The sequence below is a fragment of the Eumetopias jubatus genome, unplaced genomic scaffold (genome assembly GCF_037043125.1).
Source record: "Eumetopias jubatus isolate StellerSeaLion01/CBP00866 unplaced genomic scaffold, mEumJub1_p1.0 scaffold_1, whole genome shotgun sequence".
NCBI classification, from domain to species: domain Eukaryota; kingdom Metazoa; phylum Chordata; class Mammalia; order Carnivora; family Otariidae; genus Eumetopias; species Eumetopias jubatus.
In genome coordinates this window covers 47,743,191-47,768,765 of record NW_028274807.1, presented here as the reverse complement: position 1 = coordinate 47,768,765, position 25,575 = coordinate 47,743,191, and the positions used below count along the sequence as shown (strand labels likewise).

The following is a 25,575-nucleotide window of genomic DNA, read 5'->3' as shown; positions in this document are numbered from 1 at the left end:
TGTTAGATAATAGGTTCTAGTTAAAATGTGCACAGTATATAACCTGGTAGAGGTAGAATGTGGTCACTGACACATCAGAAAGGACAGCGAAATCAGATTAGTTGAAATCTTGAAAATTAAAGATAAAGAAACCGTAGTACCAAAGGGCATCATGAGGATGTGGGTCAAAACAAAAAAACCAAAGTCATGGAGCATGTGAGATACACTAGGTTTTAGGAGTATAGGAAATTATAGGAGTGCATTCCTAAGGCTCTGGATCCTAAGCAGGCAGTGTCCATTGTACAGAGTATTGAGAAGCATGCTACAGATGAAGATGCGGCTTTGGAACATTATTTATAATATCCAAGACATGAAAGCAACCTAAGTGCCTATATATATATATATATATATATATATATATATATATATATGATTATTACTCAGCCATAAAAAAAGCATGCCATTTGCGACAACATGGATAGACTTAGAGGGTATTATGCTAAGTGAAATAAGTCAGACAGAAAAAGAAAAATACCATATTATTTCACTTACATGTGGAATCTAAAACACAAAATGAATCAGCAAAAAACAGAAACAGTTTCATAAATACAAAGAACGGATTGGTGGTTGCCAGAGGTAAGAGGGTGGGGGAATTCGTGAATTGGGTGAAGGGGAGTGGGAGGTTTAGGCTTCTAGTTATGGAATGAATATGTCATGGGAATGAAAGGTACTGCATAGGGAATGGAGTCAATGGTACTATAATAATGTTGTCTGGTGACAGATGGTAGCTACACTTGTGGTGGGCATAGCATAATGGATAGAGTTGCTGAATCACTATGCTGGGCACCTGAAACTAATGGAACATTGTGTGTCAACTATACTTCAATTAAAAAAAGGAGTAGCTTCGAACATTGATTCTGAGAGAGCACAGCCTGAATTCAAACCACTAATTTAATAACATCTCATCCAGAGAAAGGATGAAAAGACAGAAACTTCATCTAAATATATACTTGGATAGGAAGATGTACCTTGATTTCAGAAAAGTTGAATATGTTAGATTTGTGATCTCTGAAATGGGGTACTATAGTGTATCATCACCTTAAAAGGACCTGAGGAAATCATACTGCCCACTGCCCTGAAGTAGACACTGCAACCGGAAGGAAAAGCATCTGTCAGTTTACAGAGAAACTTGAGAGTTGGGAAACATAGTAGGTATATTGAACATATAGGTAAATAGCCCCAAAAGAATATTCTGCTATTAAGCTAACAAACACACCTTAAAGCCACCATCACTATACCCACTGTTACTAAATCATTAACAGAAACTTCAAGAAGCTTTGTTGCTGTCCTTATTAACACAAGTCACCTAAATCTCATACCCTAGTACCATCCCAAATAACTTACCGATTGTACATCTCCGTCCTTTCCATAACTCTGGACAAATGCATCTGCCATTTTCCCAGGTTCCACCATTCCTGCAGAACCCTACAGGGATGCTTGGTGAGGAGGTTGATTGTTCTAAAAAAAAAAAAAAACAATAAAAATAGAATAGTACACAAACTAGCTGATCAATTTCTCCTTTTGGGTCTGTGGCCTTTAATTTCTATATGTAAAACAATTACTTTGAGTACCTCTGGAGAAATATGGTTTGTAATATCATCCTCAACAAAAATATACATCGAGAACCTACACAGGATACACAACGCTTACAAGAGGTTATAAAGACCAAAAAACTACATTTAAAAGACATAATACCTTAATCAAGGAGATTAGAATCTACTGGGGAAAATAGGAGATTATACAGATGAGATAGATGGATGGATGGATAGATAGATAGATAGGCTGGCCAACTAAGTCAATATGCAGATTTTTAAGTGCTATAAGAACATAGAAGAGCGATGTTGAGGACAGAGGTAATTTCTTCAGGGAGGACTTTCCAGAAGAGGTGGTATTTGAATCAGATTTCAAGACTAAATCTAGAAAAGCCAGATAAAAAAGGATGGCCCCAAATAGGCAGTATACAAAGTGCAAAACCACAAAAACATGGAAAGTTCTGATGTGTCTGAGGAACATAGCAAAGTTTAACAAATCAGGAACATGGTTCTACGTAGAACAGCAGGACACAGACTAGATTGTGAGTGGGTTTATAGACCAAGCTAAGGAGATTTAATCCTGCAAGAGTCTAGAGAGATATTAAAACAAGGTAGTTACGTGTTAAGGTATGTGTTTTAAAAAGATACCTCAAGTGATACGGGAAGTGACTGAGGCCAGGAGACAAGGAAGGCCAGTTAAATGGGGATCAAATCTAGAGCAGTAGCTCTAAGGAAGTTAGGTGTCAACAGATTCAGGAAGCATGCCTGAAACAGGACTGTAAGGATCTCGCGACTAGTTATTCTGAGCTGGGCACATGGGGTCTCCACATTGAAGATAGGGTGGATGGTGAACAAATTAACTAAGCTTAAGAATACAGAAGGCATTTTTTTCACTTTTTTTTAATTTTATTATGTTATGTTAATCACCATACATTACATCATTAGTTTTTGATGTAGTGTTCCATGATTCATTGTTTGCGTATAACACCCAGTGCTCCATGCAGAACGTGCCCTCTTTAATAACATAATTGAAAAAAGAAAGTGAAAAAATCAATAAATAAAGGAAAGGTTCAGCTGATACATGGCTGAACTAGCTGAAGACTTACTCTTCCTGACTTACTACAATGCCAGCTTCTCCTATTGTTTCTTCATGAGCTGTGGGCATTAGAGGAAGAGGGCCATTTTGCAACTCAAACACTAAGGGGTCCCAGAAGCAATTATTCTTTGTGAATCACTGTCAGGGCCAACATCTGCAAAATCTCTGGGCAGTAAAATGTGGAACTCTGAATACAGAGCCATCAGCTATGTGGCTCTGGACATTCACAAGATCCTCCTCAGCTGAGCTTAGATATGGTAATTCTAAATTTATGCAAAGATTATGAGAGTGCCTTTTACATAAAAGGCTGAGAAAAGCTGTTTTCTTTATTTTTTTTATTCTTTTTGTTTGTTTTTGGTTTTTTTGTTGGTTTGTTTTTTCTTTTCTTTTCTTTCTTTTAACCTGTCACCACCTGATGCAATTTGCAAACACTTGAACTTTCTGGAGAAATAAAGTGCCTGATTACTTACCTAAAAACAAAACAAAAAAAGAATACATAAGGCAGATCTCCTGCTCCAATAATGATAGAGTAGATTGTATAACTTAACCCTCCCACAGATAACACTTTTAAATTCTGGACAAAAGTTAAAAAGAAGATGAAGAAGAAAACGAAGAAAGGAAACTACTTGGGGACATTGGATGGCAATGAAAAGCAGACAGAAGCTGAAGGCTATTCCAAGTTTACACAGTATTTCCCTAAGGGCACTACCTAGTCTGTATAGCAGGAGTGACTGGAACTCCAGCAGAAAGCCACCATCTTAATGGATTAAGGTATGAAGTAACTTGTTTGGGGCTACCACAACAGCTGGAAATTGAAGGGAGATATCCAAGAAGAGATGCCATATAGAAAGGTGGCTCAAAGTCTATGTGTAAATTCCCCTCAAATCTGGGGAGAAAAATAAGATAGAAAAAAAAAATAGAGTTTGAGGGGCATGTGAGACAATATAGAGAAGTCTAATATGTATGCAACTGGAGTCTCAGAAAGAGAGAAGGAATGGGACATATAATATATCAGAAGAAATTATGGTCAAAATTTCTCAAATCTGGCTACAAACTTTAACCTGGAGATCCAAGAAGTTCAATAAAACCCAAGCAAAATAAATACAAGGAAAATGACACTTAGACATAATATCATGGTCAAACTGCTAAATCTCAAAGATAAGGAAAAAATCTTGAAAGCAACCAACTATTAGCCCAGACACTTTTACTGGTGAATTAGGGAAGAAATAATACCAGCCTCATATAAATTCTTTCAGAAAATAGAGAAAGAGAGAAGCTTCTTATATATTACAAAAGGCCAGGATAACCCTGATACCAGAATCTGACAAAAACATTACAAAAACAGAAAAGTACAGACCAATAAACCTCAATTACACAGATGTAAAAATTCTTTAAAAGTAGCATACCAAATCCAGCAATATATAGAACTGATAATATATCATGACCAAGTAAGGTTTACACCAGGAGTGCAAAGTTGGTTTAACAATAGAAAAATCAATTAATTTAATTCACCAAATGACAGAAAAATGGGGGAAGACTGTATGATTATTTCAACAAGTGCAGGGGCCAAAAAGCATCTGACTTTTTTTTAACTCTCAGCAAATAAGAAATAAAAGGAAACTTCCTCAAGCTAATAAAAATCTTCTATGAAGAACCTATCAATAACATCATACTTAATAGTGTAATACTGAATGCTTTCCCCCCTAAGATTGATAGAAAAAAGTTTGATCTAATTTCTGTAACCACTTTTATTCAACATTGTACTGAAGAGGTCAGTGCTAAAGGCAAAACAAAACAAAAGCATAAAGTTAAGAAAGGAAGAAATAGAATGTTCATTTTTTGTTGCAGATGACATCACCAAAGACTGAAAATCTTAATGTCTCAAAAAAAGTGAATTTAGCAAGACCGAATGATACGAAATAGATACGCAAAATGAAATTCATTTCCACATATTAGCAGCAAATAATTTGAAAATCATTTCCATTAAATTAGCAAAAAAATCATAAAATTGTTGTGGAAATAAATTTAATAAAATATGTACAAGTGCTCATTATTAAGAGAAAATTTAAAAGACCTAAATAAGTAGAGCTATATACCACGTATGTATGGAAGGCTCAAAGTTGTTGAAGTATCTATTTTCCCCAAATTGATACAGCCAAAATCCTAAAACAAAAGACCATTTTTTGTAGAAATTGACAAACTGGTTTAAAATTTTTATGGAAAAATAAAAGACCTAGAAAAGCCCAAGCAGAGTTTTAAAAGAAGAGACTTGGCTAATTCATATCACTAATATTATGACTTACTATACAGCCAGAGCAGTCAAGACAGTATGACCTCTGCATAATGACACACAAATACATCAGTGAAGTAGAATAAAGAGTTTAGAAATACAGTGGACCCTCGAATAACACAGGTTGTTGTGCACATTCATTTACACATGAATTTTTGTCAATGAATACAGTACATACAGCAAATGTATTTCCTTTTCCTAATGATTTTCTTCTTCTGTTTTTTTTTTTTTTGGTTTATACATATTATAGTTTTTCATTGTTGTTGTTTTTGTATTTTTTTAAGTTTTTATTTAAATTCCAGTTATTTAACATAAAGTATAATATTAGTTTTCAGGTGTAAAATATATTGATTTAGCACTTCCATACAACACCTGGTGCTCATCACAAAAATGCCCTCCTTAATCTCCACTTAAGATTTTTTACTCATATATGGAATTTAAGAAACAAGATGAACAAGGGGTGCCTGGGTGGCCCAATCAGTTAAGCATCTGCCTTCGGCTGGGGTCATGATCCCAGGATCCTGGGATCAAGCCCCACATCAGTTTCCCTGCTCAGCAGGGAGTCTGCTTCTCCTCCATGTGCCGCTCCCTCTACCACTCCCCCTGCTTGTGCTCTCTTGCTCTCTCTGAAATAAATAAATAAAATCTTAAAAAAAAAGAAACAAAAGAAATGAGAGAAGTGGGAAAAAAAAAAAAGAGAGAAAGGCAAACCAAGAAACAGACTTAACTATAAAGAACAAACTGATCTTTTCCTAATGATTTTCTTAAGATTTTCTTTTCTCTAGATTACTTTATGGTAAGAACACAGTATATAATACATATAACACATAAAATATGTGTTAACCTTCGCATTTGTTATTAGTAAGGGTTCTGGCCTGCAGTATGCTGTTAGTAGTTAAGTTTGGGAGGAGTTAAAAGTTATTCACAGATTTTTAACAGTGCAATGGGTTAGCACCTCCCACCTTCATGTGGTTCAAGGCTTAACTGTAGATAGAACATACCTAGTCAGTTGATTTTTAAAAACACCAAGGCCGGGGCACCTGGGTGGCTCAGTCAGTTAAGCATCTGCCTTCAGCTCAGGTCATGATCCCAAGTGTTCTGGGATCCAGCCCTGCATCAGCAACCTGCTCAGCAGGAAGCCTGCTTCTCCTTCTGCCTGCTGCTCCCCCTGCTTGTGCTCTCTCCCTCTCTCTCTTTCTCTCTCTGTCAAATAAATAAATAAATAAAAGCTTTAAACAAACAAAAAAAACAAAAAACAAGAGAACGCCAAGGCAATTCCATTGGAAAAGAAAGCTAAAGATATACCTACCTATGACACAGAAATTCTACTTCTAGATAAATATGCAAAATAAATGGAAATACATGTCCACAAACCGATTCATACAAGAATGCAGGTGTTAGAAACATTGCTATTGTATGTCACTTGGATCCTTCCCTTCAGGTTTGAAGCACTCATTCCTCTAGCTTTTGTGAATGTTGGCAACTGAGAACACTTAGCTGAGTCCTTTTCTAGAACTGCTCTCAACTAAAGAGAATCAGTTCATCCAAGATACTGGTGACATGTGCCATGGCCGGTCAAAGCCAGGGAATAAAGTTTCATCCCTCAGACTCAAGACCTCAAAGAGTATATTTTCTAAAGACAGCTACACTATACATCCCATCTCTCTTACTCTTCTTATAATATGATAACTCTTCTCCACTGCAAGGTGGAGTTTATGTTTCCTCTCCTTGACTTGAGTGGACTTTTGTATCTGCCTTGACTAACAGAGTGGCAGAAATTATGTGACTACCAGGCTAGATCACAAAAGATGATTTGTCTTCTACCTAACTCTCACTCAGGATATATGCCTTGGGAGACCTGAACCTACAGGTAACATGTAAGAAATCCAGCTACCCTGAAGCCTCTGTGCTAGAGACATCAAGGGGAGAAATTACACAGAGAGAGAGAAGACTAAGGAGTTTCAGCTGTTCCAAGATTTTGAGTCTCCTTTGCCCGGACACCACACATGACTGAAGAAAGCTTCAAGATGACCCCAGCTCCAGCTACAGTCTGAGGTCAACTTTATGAGAGATCCTAATCCAGAACCACCCAAGCATGGTGCTTCCAAATTCTGGGCCCAGAGAAACCATGAAAGATAATAAACGATTATCATTTAAGTCACTAAGCTTTGGGGTAATTTGTTCTGCAGCAATAGATAACTAATACAGACATCAACTCTGGAGGGCTATCCCAACTTCAGCTGTCTTGTAGTTCAATTTCTCCTTCTACCCAGTTCTGACTCCTTAACCACCCCCACCACTCCACAAGTATTGATCCCAAGAGCACTTGTTGAAACTTTCATGCAGATAAATCTTCAATTCAGAATTTGTCTTCCAGGGAACCCAATCCTGGCAGTTTTATTCATGTTAGCAAAAAAGGAGGGTGGGGGCACCTTGGCGGCTCAGTCGGTTAAGTGTCCAACTCTTGATTTTGGCTCAGGTTATGATCTCAGCGTCGTGGGATTGAGCCCAACATTGGGCTCTGCCCTCAGTGGGGAGTTTGCTTCTCTCCCTCCCTCTCTCTCCCTCTCCCTCTGACACTCCCCCCTCTCACACACTCTCTCTCTAAAAATAAATAAATAAATCTTTAAAAAAATAGTCTATCAACTGAATAAACAAATTATGCGTATTCATATAATGGATTATTGATTATTTAGCAATAAATAAACACAACAACATAAATGAATCTGGAAAATATTACATTAACAAAAGTATTCAGACATACAAGAGTAAATACTATATAATATTTTTAATATAAGGTTCAAGAATAGCAAAACTAATCTATGGTGATAAAATCAGAACAGTGCTTGCCCAAGAGGGAGGAAGTAGAGGTGGGGAGATTGGCAAAGAACACCTGTAGCTACAGTAAACAGTGAATACAGCCTAACTTTAGCCAGATAAACATAAAACCTCACAGTAAAGTCCTGTACCTCAGTTCCTTTTGCCTAATACATAATGTCTGACTTTAAACCAAAAAAGTACAAAGCACACTAAAAGGCAAAAACATGGCCTGAAGAGACAAACCAAGCATCAGAACAGACTTAAATATGGCAGATATTTTGGAATTATCAGACCAGGAATTTGAAATGATGATGATTAATATGCTAAGAGCTCTAATGAAAAAGGTAGATAACATGCAAGAACAAGTGAGTGATATAAGAAAAGAGATGCAAACTCTAAGAAAGAATCAAAAGAAATGTTAGAAACAAAACACACTGTAACAGAAGTGAAGATTGTCTTTGACAGGTTCATCAGTAGACTGGACAGATCCAAGAAAAGAATCACTGAGCTTGAAAAAATGTCAGTAGAAACTTTCTAAACTAAAAACAAAGACAAAATCAGAGAGGGAGACAAACCATAAGAGATTCTTAATCACAGGAAACAAACTGAGGGTTGCTGGAGGGGAGGAGGGGTGGGGGAATGGGGTAACTGGGTGATGGGCATTAAGGAGGGCACGTGATGTAATGAGCACTGGGTGTTATATAAGACTGGTGAATCACTGACCTCTACATCTGAAACTAATAATACATTATATGTTAACTACTTGAATTTAAATAAATAAAATTTAAAAAATAAAAACAAGGAGAAAAAAAGAATGAAAATTATAACAGAATATCTAAGAACTATGGGACAAAAATTGTAACATACATCTAATGGGAATACCAGAAGGACAGGAAAGGGAAGAAAGAATAGAAGAAATATTCGAAGTTTTTTTTTGTTTGTTTGTTTGGTTTGTTTTTTTTTCTTTTAAGATTTTATTTAGTTATTTGAGAGAGAGAGAGCATGAACGTGAGCAAGAGACCACAAGCAGGAGGGGAGCAGCAGAGGGAGAAGGAGAAGCAGACTCCCTACTGAGCAGGGAGCCCGATGTGGGGCTCAATCTCAGGACCCTGAGATCATGACCTGAGCCAAAGGCAGCCACGTACCTTACTGAGCCACCCAGGTGCCCCGGAATATTTGAAGTTTTAATGTCTGGAAATATTCCAAAATAAATGGCAGACACCAAATCACAGATCTAGGAATCTCAGAGAACACCAACCAGTATAAATGTCAAAACCAAACAAAACCAAACAAAAACTACACTTAGGCACATTCTATCCAAACTTCAGAAAATCAATGACAAAGAGAAAATTTCAAAAGAAGCCAGAAGGGTGATGGGGGAGAAACCTTATCTGTAGAAAAACAAGTATAAGAATTACATTGGAATTCTCCTCAGAAGCCATGCAACCAATAAGAGTATAGTGAAATATTTAGTGTTGAAAGAAAAAACCACCAATAAAGAATTCTGTATCCAAAGAATTATCCTTTAAAAGTAAATGAGAAATAAAGACACAGAAACAAACAAAAATTGAGAGAGTTTGCAAGAAATTTTAAAATTCTTCAAAGAGAAGGAAATGATATAGGCTAGAAACTTGAATGTACATAAGAAAAGAAGAGCATTAGAGAAGGAATAAATGAAAGTAAAATAAAATCTTTTTCTTGACCTAACAGATAAGTTTATTCAAGATAATAATAGCAATGATTATGAGGTGATTATAGCTTATGGAAAAATGAAATAAATGACCAAAAAATGTTGTAAGGGAAGAGAAGGAGGAATTGGGAATACTGTGTAATGATGTTCTGGCACTATTCATTAGGCCGTACATTGTTACTAAAAAGTGGACTTAGATTAGCTGGGTCTTTTTAAAGATTTATTTATTTTTTATTTACTGAAAGAGAGAGAGCACGGAAGTGAGGGGAGGGACAGAGGAAGAGAGAGAATCTCAAGCAGACTCCATGCTGAGTGCGGGGCCAGTGCTGGGCTCAACCTCACGACCCTGAGATCATGACCTGAACCGAAATCGAGTTGGAAGCCAACCAACTGAGCCACCCAGGCACCCCAGACTTAGATTAGTTGTAAATGTATATTGCAAACTCTAGGTTAACCACCAAAATGTTTTTTTAAGTATAAATGATATGCTAAGAGAAGAGAGAAAGCAGAATCATATAAAATGCTCAATTAAAACCCGATAAGGCAGAAAAATACAATAGCAATGGAAGAAACAAAGAAAAGAACAATAAAAACACAACTATGGTAGATATTATTCCAATATATCAATAATCACTTTAAATGGCAATTCTGTAACTACACCAATTACAAAACAGATACTATAAGAGTGGATTAAAAAACAAGACCCAACTATATGTTGTCTATAAGAAACTCACCTCAAATCAAAAGTAAAGTGATGGAGAAAGATATACCATGACAACACTAATTAAGGGAAAGTTAAAGAAGCTATATTAACTTCACACAAAGCAGATTTCAGAGCAACAAAAGTCATTAGAGATAAAGGACGTTTCATAATGATAAATGGACCCATTCTCTAAGAACTAACAATCTCGATGATTTCTTATATAGACAATAATTTAGTTTAAAATATTTAAAAAACTCTCTTGAGACTTCTTTAACCCACTTGCCATTTAGAAGTGTGTTGTTAAATCTCCAAATATTTGGGGGATTTTCCAGCTATCTTTCTGTTATTGATTTCTAGTTTAATTCCATCTTGGTTTAAAAACATGCTTTGAATGATTTCTATTCTTTTAAATTTGTTTAGGTGTATCCTATGGCCCAGAGTGTAGTTTATCTCAGTGAATACTCCATGGGTGCTTGAGAAGAATGTGTATTCTAACATCATTGGATGAAGTATACTATAGATTATTGTCAAATAGATCTAGTTAGTTGATGGTGTTTTCAGTTCAACTTTATCTTTACTGATTTTCTGTTTGCTGGATCTGTCAATTACTAATAAGGGATGTTTAAGTCTCCAACTATCATAGCAGATTTATTTATTTTTCTTGCAGTTCTCTCAGTTTTTGCCTCACTTATTTTGACACTATATTGTTAGGTACACACATATCGAAGATAATGATTATCTACGTAAAAAATCCCAAAGATTCACCAAAAAAACTTCTGGAACTAATAAACAGTTATAGCAAGATTTTGAGATAAAAGGTCAATATGCAAAAGTAAACTGGATTTGGATTTTAAAGCACAATACCATTTACATTAGCACCAAAAAAAAAAGAAATACATGAATATAAATCTATCAAAATATGTACAGAATCTGTATGAGGAAAACCACAAACTTCTAATAAAAGAAATCAAAGAAATTCTAAATAAGTAGAGAGATATTCCATGCTCATAGATAGGAAAACTTATTGCTTAGATTATCAATTTTTCACAGCTTGATTTATAAACTTAATGAAATTCCAATCAAAATCCCAGCAAATTATTTTGAGGATATCAAAAAAAGGGGTGATGGAAGAGGGAATTAATGGGAACTCTATACTTCTGCTTAATTTTACTGTAGCCTGAAACTTCTTGAAAAATAAAATCTATTAGTATGGTGGCGCCTGGGGGGCTCAGTCGTTAAGCATCCGCCTTCGGCTCAGGTCATGATCCCAGGGTCCTGGGATCGAGCCCCTCGTCGAGCTCCCTGCTCAGCGGGAAGCCTGCTTCTCCCTCTCCCTCTGCCTTGCTGCTTGTGTTCCCTCTCTCACTGTCTCTCTCTGTCAAATAAATAAATAAATAAAATCTTTACAAAATACATACATACACACATACATACATAAATAAATAAAATGTATTAGTGTAAAAAAATAAGAAACAGATCCAGACCTCAAAGGGCGAGGTTCTACCAAGAGAGATTTAATCGTAATTGTTATATGACAAACTTCTCTGTGTAACCAGGGGAATACCTGAATTTTTTTAAATTGTAGAATGCTTCAAATACTCAACATACAGAGGATAAAACATCCCCCACTACCCAAAGCCAGTTATAAAAGATAGTAACTTTCTCTCAGATTTGCTTCAGAGTTTTTTAAAAATAATAAAACTTTACAGAAAGAATTGAAACTCTTTGTACTCCTTTCTAGCAACATTCCTTTCCCTCCATACCCAGAGGTAACTCTATATTGAAATTGTCATTTGTCTTTTGCATCTTATTTTATACTTTTTTTTTTTTTTTTGCTGGTAAAATAATTGACTTTTATTTTTAAGGTTGACAAATTCTAGGAACACAACACTAAAGGGGGCCTCTCAAAGGAAAAGGAGGGCAGGAGACATTGAATTCTCAGGTGTCAGCAAGTGGTACTACTGACCAACAACTTTTGGTTTATTCTTCTCATGTAACAAGAAGTCCAGTGGTTGGCAGTCCGTGGCTGGTGCAACAGCTCTCAAGGCATGCTATCAGGATCCTACCTAGGATCCAAGTGCCTTGAGTCTTTCCACGGTACCACCCAGAGAAAGGATCTGCCTTCCTTAGGCCAAAAAATGGCTCCAATACTCCTAGGTTTCATGTATGTGCTCCTGGATGTAGCAGGATGTAACGAGGACAATGGTTCATGCTTGACAGATCTGCTTTCTTGTATCAAACACCTGGTAGCTTTATTAAGCAGACTTCTATTTGTATCTCTCTTTTTTATAGTGTTATTAACTACAGTCTCCATGTTATACATTAGATCCTCTCTTCTACCAAGATCTCTTCTATTAGAAGCTCACTTGTACAAGATCCACTTTTATCTCTAAAATTGCTAGAGCTATTATATGGCTACCTTTAGCAGGAGCTAGGGAAGTATTCTTAAATAGGCACATTATCATCTTCCTCCAAAGTGGGCTTCTGCTAATGAAGAAGATGCAATAGGCGATCTGTTTAATGACAGAATCCTCTGCAGCAATTATGTTGAATTTTTAATTTTACTGATCTGGAAAAATGCTCAGAATATAATGTCACGTGAAAAGCAGCACAGAAAACATATACAATATAATCTCAATTTTGTTTAAAAAATATAATTTACATACATACATACCCTACATGTGGGAGTTCCAAAATGTTCATAGTAGTTAATATCTATAGAGTTAGCCTCACATCAAAGGGGTATTGATAGACAAAATTTTTATCATACTAAATTTTTTCTGAATTTTCTATAATGAACTTGTATTATCTTTAAATAGAAAAAAAAATTGTCACTTTAAAAAAACACCCCATATACTCTTAAGGAAGACCAAGTCCAAAATATTTACACTTATTCAGTTTCATCTTCATTGTCAAAAGAAAGGAGGCAACTGTTTTTGATTTGCTTTTGTGAGTTCTTTTTAACTGAGTCCTGCTTATTTATTTCATCTTCATTTGCCTTCCTCTTTTTTGAGCTTGCTCTTAAACCTGAATATATTTCATCCGAGGAACGTTTGACTGGTTTTCGATACATGATTCTTCCATCAACTATAGCCGGTTCTTCATCTGCTTCCGCAGCCTTTATTTCTGCTTTAATTTTCGTGACTTCTTCAACTGACAGGTCTCCCTTTTTTAAAACCACCACTTGGGGCTGTTCATCTTCTTTGTCACTGTGATCACCATCTTCATCTGGGAGCTGAGGCTGGATTCTCTCAGTTTCACGGTACGCCCTTCCCTGTAGCCGACCCGTTCCTTGAAGCGAGCCGGGAACGCCGGTTCGGCCGGCCGCACGTACGAAACCTGGTTCCGCTTGCTCGTAGCTGTTCCCGGGAAAAACAGGTTCCCGGGGCCACCTGGAGATGGTACATCTGCGACCTATTTTATACTATTATTATATGTAAGGTAATGAATGCATAGCATTTGCAGGCAGTTTTCGTTTTGTTTTGTTTTTTGGTTTTTTTTTTTACAATTAATTCAATTATTTTAATGGTTATAGTTCTATTTAGGTTTTTTTCCTTCCTTTGGGGGTAAATTTGGTCATTTATATTTTTTTAGAAAATTGCCACCTGGCCAAAGTTTTTATATTAGCCAGGATAAGGTTTTCCATGGTATTTGTTATGATTTTATTATGTTTTTATAATCACTGCTTTATTATATATTTTAATAGGTAATACATTCACAGGTTGGAAAATAAAAACATGGAGTTGGTATTCCCACTTGACTTTTGCTTAAATCTTGTCTGTTTTCCTACTTTTGTTGTGGCTCCCTTTATTTTTGTACATATCGCTTAATTATGGCTTTTTGTCTTGACAAATCTCACCAGATATTTATCTATTTAAATTCATCTTTTCAAAAAACTAGCTTTTGGTTTCTTTTCTTTTTTTTTTTTTAAGATTTTACTTATTTGTCAGAGAGAGAAAAAAAGCACAAGCAGGGGGAGAGTCAGAGGGAGAGGGAGAAGCAGACTCCCCGCTGAGCAGGGAGCCCGATGCAGGGCTCAATCCCAGGACCCTAGTACCATGACCTGAGCTGAAGGCAAACACTTAACCAGCTAAGCCACCCAGGCGTCCCTAGCTTTTGGTTTCGTTGATATCTGCTCCTGTTTTGTTTTGTTTTTAATTTCCATTCCATTGCTTTGTTCTTTTCATTACTGCCAAACAACCTTCCTTAGAATTGACTTTCTTTTTTATTTATGTATTTATGTATTTATGTATTTATTTATTTATTTTTAAAGATTTTATTTGTTTATTTGACAGAGAGACACAACGAGAGAGGGAACACGAGCAGGGGGAGTGGGAGAGGGAGAAGCAGCCTTCCCGACGAGCTCAGAGCCCGATGTGGGGCTCGAACCCAGGACCCTGGGATCATGACCTGAGCTGAAGCCAGAGGCTTGACAACTGAGCCACCCAGGTGCCCCATTATTTATATTTATTTTTTTAATTTCTTTTATCTCCGGGTCCAGCTCAATGACAAATGCATAAATGGTACGCAACAAATGTTTGCTGACCTGCCTCTTTGGCATTTGCATTTTGGTTGAGGATATCAAGCTGAAGCTGAGCTACCACTCCTCTGTCATAATCACAATTTTAACACCTTTTGCTCTGCAGTTCAAGACCCTGTCCTAAATTACCCACAAAATATAATAAAGGTAGTATTGGTATTTTTAAACCTCCGTATTTTAAGTAAAGAAAATCAGACCCAAAAAGATTAAGTGCTTTGTTTCTTCATTTAACTGGTTTTTAAACGTATGGACTCATAAAAATGACATTAGCTATTCATTAGCCCAACATCCCCATTCTACATAAAGAGTACCTCCTATATAAAGAGTACCTTGTTCCAGATTAGTAATTAATTGATAGCTGAGTGGAGTTAACTCAGATCTCTTGGTTACTAATCAAGTTCTCCTGCCCTCTCCTAACAGTGCTGCCTTTACCACAGGGAAAACAGGGAGGGTAAGCATCAGCTTCAAGTTACTTGAGGATTAATACACTGGAATATGTTTAACAGTAGTAGTTTTCTTTTATAACACCAGTATAAGGGGCACCTGGGTGGCTCAGTGGGTTAAGCATCTGCTTTTGGCTCGGGTCATGATCCCAGGGTCCTGGGATCCAGCCCCACATTGGGCTCCCTGCTCCACGGGAAGCCTGCTTCTCCCTCTCCCTCTCCCTCTGCCCCAGCCAGCTTGTGATCTCTCTCTCTCTCTCTCTCTCTCTCTCTCTGTGTCAAATAAATAAATAAATAAATAAATAAATAAATAAATAAAATCTTCAAAAAAAAAATTACACCAGTATATTTCCCTACATTTTCTTAAATTATAACAATTAATATTTCCAGAAATAGTAGCCCTATTTTCAATATCTTTACCACACAACATGGACAATTAAATGCAAAGCATATGTAAAACACTCATGCTGCCTGAGAAACTAGCATAAAATATTAAAACTTCCAAATGGAAAACATGAATTTCATTTCCTCTCCTAAACTAGGCAAAATTAGAATCTGTTTTGAAAAGTCTAGTTTAATTAAGTGCAGGAATAAAAATATCTTTCCTTAGTCAAAGAAATTCCATCAGAAGCCTCTAGTGTCTGGCTCCAATTCTTATGGTTTTAACATCTTGGCATCTGTCATTTGTCCCAGACTAGGAATTTGAAATATTTGGATGAGGATGAAGATTCCTTTTAAATGAGAAAAGTTTATTCCATTGTGAAAAGAAACCCTAAAAAATTTAAACAAATAAAATACATAAGGTATAGTTTTTTCTTAAGGTAAAAGTTATTCAAGAAGAAAATCTGGTTGCATATTTCAATAAACTGGTTGCATATTTTAATAAAATTTTCCCTGATGGTGTAGCATAGTACAAATATTTTTTTAAATGCAGGAAGATATAGCAACTCTTAGAACGGTTTCTGTTTCTGTTTTATTTTTTTTTAAAGATTTTATTTATTTATTTGATAGAGAGAGACGCAGTGAGAGAGGGAACACAAGCAGGGGGAGCGGGAGAGGGAGAAGCAGGCTTCCCACCCAGCAGGGAGCCTGATGCAGGGCTCAATCCCAGGACCCTGGGACCATGACCTGAGCCAAAGGCAGAGGCTTAACAACTGAGCCACCCAGGTGCCCCTCTGTTTCTGTTTTAAACTAATCTGTTGAGGGGCACCTGGGTGGATCACTCGGTGGAGCATCTGACTCTTGGTTTCGGCTCAGGTCAGGCCAGCTCCGGTCATGATCTCAGAGTGGAGAGATCCAGCCCCACCTCAGACTCCACACTGGGCATGCTAAAAGGGGAGTCTGCTTCCCCTTTCCCTTTCCCTCTCTCACTCTCTCTATCTCTCAAATAAAAATAAATCTTTAAAAAAATTTTTTAAATAAATTAATCAGTTGAACTTAATGATTATACCTATAGTAGACCTTCAGTTTGAAAAACTAAATTTCAATCCAAAGATCCAATCTAGGTCAATGGCATCTATTCAAGGTATAATTCAGGGAGTGGAGAAAACTATGCACTAAATTATCTAAAAATTCATAAGTTAAAAATAGGATTTAGCATTTGTTGAATGCTTATATTGTCCTAGATGTCATCTTAAACCTGTAAGTGTGTTAAAACTCGTTTAATCATTTAATGACAGCTCTGTAAGGTAGATTTATTATTACTCCCATAATAGGAAAACTGAGGCACTGAAATGTTGAATAACTTGCTCAAGTTTACTCAGTTAGTAAGTGGTGACATTGGCATTTCAACAAGGCAGTCCGGCTCCAGAACTTTTTCTTTTTTTCTACTCAGGTACTTTCCCCCACCCCCTTAGTCTCATGTGCACACTCCTAACCACCATATTTTATACTTGACGTTCTTCAATAACATATGATATCAAAAGATCTATGGATAGTGGTTGTATTCAGAATTTTAAGTAAATCTAATACGTGGAAATCAAGGAAAAATCCACTAAGCCAAGGTTCTAGCCTCTTAATTAAAGAAACTGACTTTGAAAATGGGATCAGCAATTTAAACATCACTGATGTTAAAATAATTCATACCCCTCAGCCAATTACATAACAAAATTTATTCCTCCCAAACAAATCCCTTCCCTTTCATAATAATTGTTTTCTTGATTTAGAGAGTGGTTACATGAGGAAGTAAGAAGGGAGACTGGTAAAGGAGCAGAATAGAGATTAAGACTAAATAACACTATAGCTATCTAAAACCCAACCTTTTCCATCTGGACCTTTTTTTGAACCCCCAAATGCAACCTGTCCTCCAGGAGCAGTCCCATGAATTTGATTTATTATCAAGTTTGCCTCTTGAGGAAGTACTGTAATTGGGTAAAATGAAAGTCAAGCATCGTGTACAAATTATTTTCTGAGAATCAATAAACTCTCATTGACCTTTCCCCACAATCCACGTTTCTTACTGTGCAAGAATTTCAATTCTATGAAATTTGACCTCGGGGTTGGGAATATTGCAACCTACTAAAGTCTCTTGCTGGCCAGAGGCATAAGTGAATCCTATGATAGGAAGTGAAGGACAGAGCACCTGGAGATGAGTGGGAAAGGCACTCAGGATGGCAGAGAGGAGGAATTTTATAATCTAGAAGATTCAAGAACGTTCAATAAGGCATTATCATTGATGCTAATATGTTATAAGGTTAAGATATTCTCCCTAAGAGTTCAGAAAACATCCCCTACTATTATGATTATGGACATCTGTCTATGTTTACATCAGGTCTAGCTCAAGTTGGAAAATGTCAAGGGAAAGATGCACAATAAAACTTGGTTATATTTCATTTTACTTTCATCAAATGTGATTGGACCAAAACGCCACGCTGCTTCTTGTATTACAAGATTCATTGCTACTGGGAGCACAAATCCTACAGAGATAGAACACCTTATTGTCATTCACTCTGAAAACACATTCGATAGGGTTCATATTATTTGATAAAATTCCTAATGTGAAAAGGTTAGAGGTCTGACAAAACTTTGATTTGCTCCAACATGAAACCACTTAAGATTGCTGATCACACAGCCAAACAAAAGAGGCCATACACAACTGGAGAGATCTAATGAAGCCAAAGTTCTGGAAATGGTTAGAGTGTTGCATGGCTTGGAGCAGAGGAAGAAAACTAAAATGGTGTCTGCTTAACTGCTGAAAATAAATCCATAATATCATTTATCTTAATATCTTGAGGCAAATTACAAAGAATTGGTAGCTATATTCTTTTACCTCTGAATACAACTATTTGACAACTTTTAGTCCAGTTTCTGGTTTTCATGTGATTCTTTCATTTGCTCATCAGCTATGTTGGCAACTATATTCCAATTACTCTTCTAGGTGCAGGGAATGCAGATTAATAAGTTAGTTCCCTGCTCTCTTGGGGCTTTCATTCTTGGAATGGGGAGACAGCAATAAGTGAGAGATTATCAGATGATAAAAGCCATGAGCAAAATACACGTGAAAGAGAGCAAATAGAATGATAACCTTAGACTGAGTGGACAGAAAAGGTCTAAGTCATCAAAGAGACAGCCATGTGAAATTCTGGATAAAGAGTGTTCCAGTAAACTGACATCATCATAGGAGATCTCCAAGTCTTGAGCTCCTTTTGGAAATTGCAAGAGTCATCAATAGTTTTGAAAAATTTCTTTACCAAACAAAACTTCAAAAGCATAGGATATCTTATTCCGGAAAGCCTAGATGGAGAAGATGTTACGCTTAACAATGTATCTCACTGTGATGCTTTGGTGGAAAAAAAAAGATTATTATTATTTAATGTTTTCATCAGTGGCATAAAAATGCCAAAGACTATTCTAGCAATTCTGAAAGAAGTCGTGTCTACTTCCATGAAATGCTATCAACTTCATCTGGACTAGGGCTTTAAACCATGACCTTTTACAAGAGGCCTTATTAAGCAGTAGGAGCAGAATAAAAAGCTTTTCTATACAACACAGATCCCTGGCATTCTAGAAGCCATGCCTTGAAGCACTTGTTTGATATTTAAACCAATGATTCATTGAAAAAAAATGAATAATTACACTTAGAATAATTAGACATAAGCTCATTCATGGCTTGTTTGATGGCCAGTAGATATTGGGGCTTATGTGAATGTGAGAAATCTTTCCATTAAAGGCAGTCACCGGGAGGAAAGCTGATAGAACATGAGCAGTTTTCCAGGCAATGCAGTCTGAATGTAATCTCTTTAGCTGTTCTAGACTAGAAGTTTAACAGCAGACAATCACATAACTTTGTGAAACTGAAGGAAGTACTTTGGCAAGACCTAGAAGACTGTGGCAAAGCTATAGCAGTTACTCCAAAAGTCTGTAAACACCATTTGAAGACTCAGAAAACCTTAAAAGTGAACATACTAATCTACACTCTATAAGCAGCATTAATAATGTCGATCTCAATTAATTAATAATTGTAGATCTCACAAACAAGGTGACTTACCAAAGTGCCTAACCTTGCCTAGCAAAACATTCTACTGGTTACTGCTTATCTTTGTGAGTTAGGGATTTGGGGCATGGTTGCCTCAAAAAAAAAAAAAAAAGAGAGATGAATTAATTGAGTTAACCTCGTCTTCCCTCTAGAAGGCAGAATATGTGGGAGTGAAGAGAAAGAAACTAAAGTCAGAATAATCTAGATTTAAATCCAGACCCAACACTCTCTAGCTAAGTAAGTAAGCTTGATATTTTCTGAGCCTGAGTTTCCCCATCAGTATCATGGATATAATAATAACTGCCTCAAAGGTAGTTGTTTGGATTAAATGAGATAAGCATACATCATAAACTTGTCAAATCATTTGTACACCTGAAGCTAATGTAATAATGTAACATTGTGTGTCAACTGCATTCGATTAAAACATTTTTTTAAGAAAAATTCAGAGCAAGGACACATTTGTCTCTTTTTTTTGAGGAGCTGGTATGCTTTTACTGTTGAACAAGGGTTTTTTGTTGCCTATTATGCTTCATCTGGGGTCTTAGCCCTCAGGAAGTTCAGGGATATGTCTCAGGGACTATGTTTTGTATTTATTTTTAGCAACTCCCTGTTTTCTTCCTTATAATGTTTTATACTTTGGTCCTCATTTTAATGGTTCTATTGTGCCTGGGTCCTTTATAACTCACCACAAATTTCCCTTTTAAAGTAGATGTCATGTAATGGAAAGAAGGAGAAGAGGGAGGGAGGAAGGAAAGAACGATACCTTAAAAGTGCACTCTTTAAATAAAGTCTCATAAATTTAGCAGCCTTAATAGGGTGAAGCCTATAGTTCATAATTTTTCTAACTTTAAACAAAACTTAAACCAACAAATAAATAAACAAAACAAATAAAAACACATTTTTCTCAAGTTTAAATTCTATTGTTTTTGTTCTGGCAAATTTTCTCATGCTGATTATCCAAATGTTAGTTAGTTCCATGTTTTCTAGATAATGTTCTGAAGGGTGGGGAGGAGGGGAGGGCGATCAGACCCCTTCTCAGCTACCACTCCAACAACAGCTAATATATTTGATTTCTCTTGTTCCCAACAGTGGATCTTTGCAGCCATGCATTGTGCTTCTGCCGGTTCCCCAAACCTTCTATCCTCCTCAGTTAACTATCTTCTCAGAGGGCAGATCACCCCTCCTGCGGCTCTTTGGACTGGTTTTATTTACACTTATTTACTCAATTTTATTAGAATCCTTCTCTGTTTGTTACAAAAGGGAATACTCAGCACATCCAGCTTTGAATCCCTTTATGGAGAACGTCTGGCAGCCCAAGGGAACCAGCGCTGGGGTTATAGAAAGTCTTTGTTGTGAGTTTGGGGGGGGGTCCTCTAACATCATTGTTTTACACACCATCGCTCCCCCTCCCACCTTCCAGTGTCAGCTCTGGCACACAGCAGTTTACTAACAAACATTTGCTGAACAACCAGAAAAATCATCTTCTAGGTAATCTTCATTTTTGAGTAGTTAACACGTGGAAAGTGAGAACTTTGTGCACAAACCGTACGATTTTATTTACAATCCTGGTGAGAACATCCCTAGACTTTCTTCTTGAGATGAAATTCCATTCTGCACATGTTTGATTATGTGGGTATGTATGCGTGTGTCCATACTGAGTTATCTTTTGTGGATTTAGCTAAACAGACCCAAACGTGTGTTAGTAATGATTTTAATTAAGCTGTTACCCAGTCAGGAGTTAAAAAGAGCAAGAGGCTAATCAAACTAGGTAATTCATCACCATGCCCACTCACACTCACATATTCAGATTCACGTGTGTGCAACCATATGCTAGCCATCGACTGACCCTTGCCTCTTGCATTTCACACATGACACCTTGGTGGGCAACCTCAGCCCAGACATGGCTATTTGCAGTACTGGTGTGTTAGGTGTCAGGGACAGAGGCTCAATACCTTCTCCTGATTTGAGTTAAACATAGAAAGTTAAAAGATAAACATAACATAGTTAACCATAAACAATATTACCTCTCTGGATCTTAAGCACAGTCATCCAGATGCCCAGTCCCAAAACGATGGTCGTCAGCAGTCCACACACAATGGCTGTCAGCACCCTGAGGTCACACGCACGGCAGGAAGCCATGGAGAAGCCAAGCCACAAATCCACTCCTGGCTGAAAAACAACTAGTGTCTTTCTTCTTGAGCCAAGAAGCTTACTCAGAAACTATTCTAAAATATAAAAATAATTCCTCCTTTCAGTGATCTATCAGGCAGAAGTCCTCATTTTTCAGGACTTTTTAGGTTAATCAGACAGGACGCAGTTTGAATCATCTGATGAAAGGTACATGCTCTCACTGCAATTTCCTCGTCCTTCACTGAATGAGAGCATGAAAAAAAAGGTTGGAATTATGGGAAGAGAAGATAACTGAGGGTCATAAAGAAGAAAAGGAGGGAATAGTTAACAGGGTCAAAGTATAAATGTCCAGATAAGCAAGAAGGTGGGGAAGGGAGCAAAAAAATAAAAGTCATCTTCTTACACTTCGGTTTTAGGGGGATCTAGCTGAGGTAGACTAACAGGTGCTTCAGGCCACACAGACTCCCTCTTGTCAACAAGGGGGAGTGACACACACACACAATTCTAGTCCTTGCACTTTTTTAAAGGAGCCCACATTTTGAAAGCTGCAGTGGGTGAGTGGGCTTTATTAGCACAGGGTGAGTTTTGCAAAGCACAAAATCCCAGTACTACAACCCACCTGTTATGTGCTGAATTGCGTCTCCCTAAAAATTCCTATGTTGAAGTTCTAACCCCCAGTACCTCAGAATGTGACGTTATTTGGAGATAGGGTCATCACAGAGGTAAGCAAGCTTAAATGAGGTCATTGGAGCGGGCTCTAAACCAGTAAAACCAGTGTCCTTATAAGAGGAAATTTGCACAGAGATATGCAGAGGCAAGAATTTAGGAAGAAACACAGGGAGAAGATGGTTGTCCACAGACCAAGGAAAGAGACCTGGGACAGAGCCTTCCTCTGAGCCCTCAGAAGGAACCAACACTGCTGGCACCTTTATTTTGGATTTCTAGCCTCCAGAACTGTGAGACAATAAATTTTTGTTGCTTTAAGCCGCTCAGTTGTAGTACTTTGTTGCAGCAACCCTAGCAGATGAAGCCACCATCTGGATCAATGTAAGCTGGTGTCTGCAGCTGCAGCTCTGACCCTCTCCTGCCCAGGCTCTCATGTTCTTTCCCCCCATCCCCACTCCATCATCAACTGAAAGACTGGAGGAATGAATATTCACCTCAATCAGAGTCCTGTTCCTGGGGGATTCGGAAAGATTTTACAAAAGAGGACACATTTAAGCTGACTTTTTCAACCCCCAAAACAACTATATGTTTCCCCTATTCTCTCTAATACTCACTTTATCAAAATACAGCTTTAGGGGACATGAACATAGGGCTCTAACCTTTACCCCACCCAAGGATTTCAGAAAAACACATCGATGTACCCCAAAATGGAAGAACTTAGAAGTAACGCTGCAGCAGCACAGCATAAATGAATGTGAATCCACTGTTTCATTTGCTGTAAATATATTTTTAAAAATCTGTTTCTGAGATGTCTGCATGTATATGCACAGAAAATGTCGGGAAGGGTACATTAAAAATAATTCTTCTTGGGAATCTGAGAGATCTAAGGAACTCATTTTTCATTTTACACCCTTTATGATTTGAAGTTTTTAACTTTCTCATTTAATATTTTTTCAATTATAACAATAATGAATATATCTATTATTCTTTCAATAATAAAAGGGATCATTTTAAATAAATAATGTCTAAGAAAAGGAAGTAGCACTTACGAAGTGCCTAGAATATACCAAGCACTGTGCTATGCACTTTATGTATCTTTATCTCATTTATTCTGCAACAGGTATTTTTTGCCCATTGTATGAATGAGGAGATGAGACTTGGGCAGGTATCACACTAAACAGGAGCTCTCTGGTTAAGGAACTTTGAGTGACATTAGGTTACACAAAGGTAATACTTTTCTTCAACTCTAGGATTTCTTAGAGCCTTTATTTTTTAAAAAAGATTTTATTTATTTATTTCAGAGAGAGAGAGAGAGATTGAGCACAATCATGAGTGGGGGCGGGGAGGGAGAAGCAAACTCCCTGCTGAGTGGGAAGCCCAATGCAGGGCTAGATCCCAGGACCCTGGGACCATGACCCAAGCTGAAGGCAGATGCCCAACAGACTGAGCCACCCAGGCACCCCTCTTAGAGCTTTTAATATGTCACATACATTGTGAATTGTCAAGTTCCCAGTGTTGACCACAGAATCCTCTTCTCAAGAAGAATTTCTCAGAGATAGCAAACTTTCAGAATGTGCTTTGGAGACACTGCCCTGCATGATCATCTGCAGAAAGGTCTTACTTAGTTGAGCAGAGTGACTAAAGGAACTGATCATGGGGCCCATGTTTGCCATAGCGTGATGGAATTTTTCCCTTGTTGTATTTCAAACATTTTGAAGGGGCTGTAGTCTGGTGACTGAAAAATTGACTTGGGTGGTTCTCAGATATTTTCTCCTCCACACTCGATGGAAATGCTGGAATCCTGGGATGTTATAATGGCTATAGCTTCTTAGTACTTTCATATTTTCATTTATATGCCAACTATCCAGCTAGGAACTCTAGAAATTTATGGAATAGAAGAAATTCCTAGGCACAGATATTTAGATGTTGACACTTATATTAGAGCATGAATTTCTGTTGGTTATAGACAAATATATAGACATCAATTTTATACACACACACACACATATCAAGATCACAAAAAGGAACAGGAAAAGGAAAAAAACTAAACAGGGAATAATTCATTTATTCATTTGTTCTACTCAATGCAAACATTGTGCTAGGTGCTGAGGATGATAGAGTAAACAAGAGAGGCAAAGTCCCTGCCTTCACACAGCTTATACTCAGGGATACCTGAATTTGTACTGACAATGTCTCTAGTTTGCTTGGTGACCCTAGACAAGCCACATAAGCATCTGAAACTCCATTTTTTCATATTTTAAACAACCTAGTTGAGGCCTTCCCTTCCTGAAAATTTTAGTCCTAAAGTTATTAGTTGAAGAACAAGGCAGGTGTCTATAGTGGGAGTAGAGATGAGCAATAGACCAGAGCAGATGTCAGAGCCCATTGTATGAATGAGGAAATGAGACTAGGGGAGGGCAAAGGGTGCAAGAGAGCCTGGCATGAGATGTCAGGTTACAAGCAGAGTGACTAAGGCATTCATGTGATGGGGAGGGACAGCCTCACAACGAAGGGGTGAGGAAAGCCTTCAGGCAAAAGGCAGCCCAATTGTGGGAAATCAAAGCCAGAGCAGGGAGAGGAGTGCATTCCTTTAGAGACCAAAAAAGGTCACAGGGCATCTGCATGCGTGGGCTGGTTGGTGTGGGAATTCAGAGCCAGCGTTGAGGAGGGTGTCCACATGGAGTGGCAGCCTAGCATAAGGAGTCAGACCCCAAGCAAAGAAAGAAGAGTGTCCACGCCATAGGGTGATGGAATTTTTCCATCATAGGTATGGAAACATAGGTAAGGTGGGGCTGAAGATCAGAGATTAGTTATATATAGGATGACCAGTCAAATAGGTAAACATATAAGAATAAGGAGAGCCAAGTTCCTTACTCTAAGAGAAGGGAATTACAAATTTGGAAAGGAACAAAACTTGAATTCCACAAGAATTTCAAAACAGGTCATGAGAAAAATGGAGAAAGAAAAGCTACAGGAGGCTAATTCTGGAGGAAGCAATATCCTTTAAAGGAAATGGCTATCAGATAAATGCATGAATGCAGTTATGAACTTCTTATCCAAAAGAGGAAAACTGATGGCTGCAATAAAGTCAAGTATTTCAAGGGAAGGAAGGGGTGTGATATTACTTCTTATTTCTAATATTTGAACTAAAT

At 37.3% G+C, this 25,575-nt stretch overlaps 1 protein-coding gene and 1 pseudogene across 2 annotated transcripts in view; both read right to left on the bottom strand.

Annotated features, from left to right (window-relative positions):
* The window catches only part of ADGRG7 (adhesion G protein-coupled receptor G7), a 64,476-nt gene extending 42,710 nt beyond the window's left edge, over nt 1-21,766 (bottom strand). The window contains exons 1-2 of one of the 2 annotated variants that reach the window (XM_028119242.2): nt 21,649-21,766; nt 1,384-1,494 (exon numbers count right to left, since the gene is read on the bottom strand). In XM_028119242.2, the coding sequence (XP_027975043.1) occupies nt 1,384-1,494; nt 21,649-21,766 (229 nt within the window). Of the gene's footprint in view, nt 1-1,383; nt 1,498-21,648 lie in introns of both variants that reach the window. The other variant, XM_028119243.2, reaches the window with a different exon arrangement.
* LOC114221075 (uncharacterized protein KIAA1143 homolog pseudogene) lies at nt 13,061-13,577 on the bottom strand (annotated as a pseudogene).
* Nucleotides 21,767-25,575: the final 3,809 nt, after the last annotated feature.